Genomic DNA, 3,948 nt, shown 5'->3' with positions numbered 1-3,948 from the left:
TAGGAGGACAAGTTCATGTTGTCAGGCCAGCAGTTTTATCTCTTTTGTGACCATGGCAGCAGTTTTGGTAGTTAGAAGTACAGTGAAAGCTTGTATGTTTATTTTTATATAAAGGCCATGACAGTGTAACCTGGACACTAAGAGAGAGCAGTACAGAATTGTCAGCACAGCAAGCGAGTGTAATGTGAGCCCAACGTGTCTTGTAAAGGAATTACTCGCCAAAGCAGTCTTATTTCACAGTTGTTGCTTGTTATAAATAGTAAGCCAGGCTAAAAAGCCAAATATTTTAACTGACGATGGAAGACAGCCACTGTTCTCTTGTCATGTAATCTTGCATTAAGACATTCTTGAGATTAGCTTTGGTATTTCTGAAATAATTATTCCAGTGGTAGATTACAAAACAAGTCACTGCATCAAGTAAATGGAAGACAGAATTCTGGGGTACAATGTTTTACCTCTCTTCAGCTTCAAACATGCCTCTAAATTTCAGTGAACGCTTCTTACCTGGAAGGGAACACAGTCCCAGGAATTTAGAAGAATACACAGGAGACAAAGACAGCCTTTTGGGGAAGAAAAGAAGGAAAAAAAAAGCCAGAATTAGAGATAACTCACTACCAAGAGATAACTTGCTACCAGACATTCATTTTCTGTGGGACCATGAGAAGAGTTACCTCAATTTTAAGAGTAAAAGCAGAAGAGTTCCAGTGTTATTTCTACAACATCAGGGAAGGGAATCACACATACGGTAGTGTATTTTAGCACACACCCCTTAGCACCGAGACAGTCAGGTTAGCACGAACAACAGCAACTGGAAAACGCTTCCAAAATGTGACCCGGCCCCACACCCGCTGGCAGCTCACCAGCACAAACTTAACCCCTTTACACGGGCACCCTCAGGCCGAGCACCACCTCGGTCCTGGCTCTAGGAGCTCACCAGAGCCCGGCACAGGTTTCTTTCAGGAAAAAACCTCCCGTTTCGCAGGGGAAAACACCCCTTAATGCAAGCTCCCGCTGAGTTTTCCGAGGGGAAAAAAAGACACTCGCGTCCGGACCAGGCCTCACCAGGAGATAGAGAGCGGCCTCGGGTCCTCCTCAGTGGTGTCTTCGTCAGAGGAGGAGTCAAAGCCCCCCAGTTGCATAGCGCAGGGCTGTGACGAGGGAAGAGCGATGGGCTCAGCTGGAGGCCAGGACCCGCCCTGCCCCGTCGGCCGCAGGCAGAGATGGGAACAACAAAACCCTCACCGACTTCACCGCAGCGCTACCCGCCAATGGTTTAAACTGTCCAGGCCACCTCATCAGCCCAGCCCTTCCCTTTGTCCAATGAGAAGCTGCCGCTCACCGGATGCGTGAAAAGCCAAGCTACCGTCTTTACGGCTTCGTGAGACGAGTGTTCTGATTGGTGAGTAGAGGAGGAGGAGGCGGGATTAAAACGAACCTTTGCGCTGATTGACTGAGGCTGTGTGGCGGGAAGGGGCTGTGTCCTGAGTGGCAGGTGGCTCCTAGGAGTGAGGTGCTGTGAGGGCTCTGGCAGGGGCCGGGCTGCTTCCGCCTCCGCTAATTACTTTTTAGAGCTTTTTTCTCGCGTTTCTGACTGGAAACAAAAAAAAACCAACCAAAAAACGGGGGTGGAAGTAGGCTTTCACTGGCTTACTGTGAATTGCTCCCAAATTACCCTCGCCCTTTTAGCCTGGGATGCTGTTCCTAAGATGAGTGTGGTGCTGGAAAGCACCCAGAGAGCATGTAGTATGGCCCAGACTCCTGCAGCTCTGGCCTTATATTTTCATTTGTCTCTGATGTTCGTCCATCTGCTGGGGTGTGCTCAGTGCAGATGTGGTTGGAGGAAAAAGTTGAAAGGGATGGGATGTGCCAGGCCCTTCCTGAGAAGTGGGTCTGTGGGATCAAGAATCTATCCACGCAGGCTGTGACTAAGACATGGAAACAGATGTGAGCCTTCACTTGCAGTGCATGTGAAAGTAGGGATATGCTTAAATTTTGTGGGTTGGAGTGCAGTTTGCTGTCCCTTTTTGTTATTAGCATGGTTTCTGTGTGTGGCTGTGGCCTTCATGGGTGCGGGGGTGTTTTCAGGGGGCTCCCAGGTGCCCTGCAGAGGTTTTGGGTGGTCAGTTCTGGATGCAGAGAAAATAGGACTTTCTAAAAGCATTTCTGGCTTATTATGTCAGTAACTCTGGCCACTAATTATTAGGAAAAATCCATATATTGACAGTAAGGATTTTTGTTTTAAAAATTGTATTCGGGCGTTTCTACAGTCTGTACTTAGACATGTGTAGAACTATGTTGTGAAGGAGCCAGGCACAAACAGAGATTTTTGGCATCGATCTAGAAGATGATGTATGGTCATGGTGATGTTCAAAGAAGTTGTTTGAAGTCAAAAGAACAGTTGTGTGCAAATTCCTTAAGTGGTTGGAATTTGGTGGGATTCCCAATGGGGCCAGTGCAAGATCTCCAGGTATGGAGATTTTAGGTTTTAGTTCTACGTTAGTAGCATGAGTTCTACAGCTGGAGGTTTTAATGAAACCTGCGTGAGGAGGATTGTGGAAGCAAATTGCTTGGCATCGCAGGATTTAGGGTATGTTCAGAGAATGAAGAAGCAGATCATGAGGGGATCAGAGAAGACCAGTTTATTAAAATCCAGAATATGATAGCAGATGTACAAAGAAATACATTACTGAGCATAATGGAGAATTAAAACAATGCAGATGTTGCTGACTAAGATGAGAAACGGGAAGAAATACATCCTAACAACCGAGGCAACATGAGGATAGCCAGCCACTCTATCTGCAAACATCATTTTATTAACTCCTACAGCCCCTGCATGAAGGAACAGGTATGTTGTCTGTTTCTGTTCCTCATCTTTTTAGCTCTGGTCCCCTTAGAGATTTTCTGTAACAGTTGTGCTATTTGATATGGATGTGAAATTTTCCGTATTTCCCCCCCCAGGATTGATTTTGCCTATTCATGTGAAAGGCATTGCAGATTTTAACTCTGAGGATTTTAGCTTTATGGAAGCAGCGACGCAAGACGGATGAATACAAAAAAATAGCAATAATGATTATGCCCCTGGTTGTTCTTTGAAAAGATCAAAGCAGTTTGGGTGCCTTCATGTGTTAGAAATCAGTATGGTATTGCATGGAGTCTAAAATGGCAATAGCGACTGGTGATGCCAAAGAGTCTGCAGAATGTGAGGCTACAGCTTGGGGTCTGTTGTGGCAGAAATGAGTAGGTATAGTATCCATGCGTGAACCCTGAAGTAAATGTAGGAAAAAGATTGGGGAAAAACCCCCAAAACCAAACCTGAGAAAGTAATTTGTTAATAATATTCTTCAAGTTTAGAGGAAAAAAATTCCTTGACAACAACAATCAATAAGAATTTGAGTGGTAAGTTTGTTTTCACATGGTAGCTGCTTGGGATTATGTTTTTTTGTTTGGCTTTTTGCTTTGAGAGAGATAATAACGCTTATGTTACATGACATACTTATGCCTTTGATACAGTAATAAATACCCTTCCAGAGATAATAAATAATTAAATAATTTACAGTGAAGAGGGTCAAACAGCAAGATTTTCCAAAGAGCCCTATGTCCTGGGCTTTAAATACAAGTATGTAGAATGGATCTGTGGTCTGGCAGCAAAATCTGTATACAGAATTTGTAATGTAAGAAAGTAGTGTATGAAAATCCAGATGGGTCTGGTGGGTTAGCTAAGAATTTTCTCCTGGGTTGGTAAGTATCATGATTCCTGCAAAAGCAAGCCTGTTCAAGCAAACCTATCTATATTTCAGGTCATTTTTCTGGTCTTATTTCTCAGCAAACAGTCAAGCTCCTGAGACCCAGCTGGCTTTCAGATGTGACTCTGGTTATACCTGGCTCTCATGTCTGTGTTCACCAAACCAAAACCAAATGTAAGGTCTTTATACCTGAGTTCCTAGCTTT

General features: G+C 44.4%; 1 protein-coding gene across 1 annotated transcript in view; it reads right to left on the bottom strand.

The window, feature by feature from the left end:
• The window catches only part of CDKN3 (cyclin-dependent kinase inhibitor 3), a 6,457-nt gene extending 5,318 nt beyond the window's left edge, over positions 1–1,139 (bottom strand). Inside the window, exons 1-2 of the mRNA XM_010187682.1 lie at positions 1,063–1,139; positions 505–560 (exon numbers count right to left, since the gene is read on the bottom strand). Of these exons, the coding sequence (XP_010185984.1) occupies positions 505–560; positions 1,063–1,139 (133 nt within the window). The remainder of the gene's footprint in view (positions 1–504; positions 561–1,062) is intronic.
• Between the last annotated feature and the right edge of the window lie 2,809 nt (positions 1,140–3,948).

This window comes from Mesitornis unicolor, unplaced genomic scaffold, assembly GCF_000695765.1.
Source record: "Mesitornis unicolor isolate BGI_N332 unplaced genomic scaffold, ASM69576v1 scaffold3077, whole genome shotgun sequence".
Classification (NCBI taxonomy): Eukaryota; Metazoa; Chordata; class Aves; order Mesitornithiformes; family Mesitornithidae; genus Mesitornis; species Mesitornis unicolor.
This window is presented reverse-complemented; position numbering and strand designations above follow the sequence as displayed.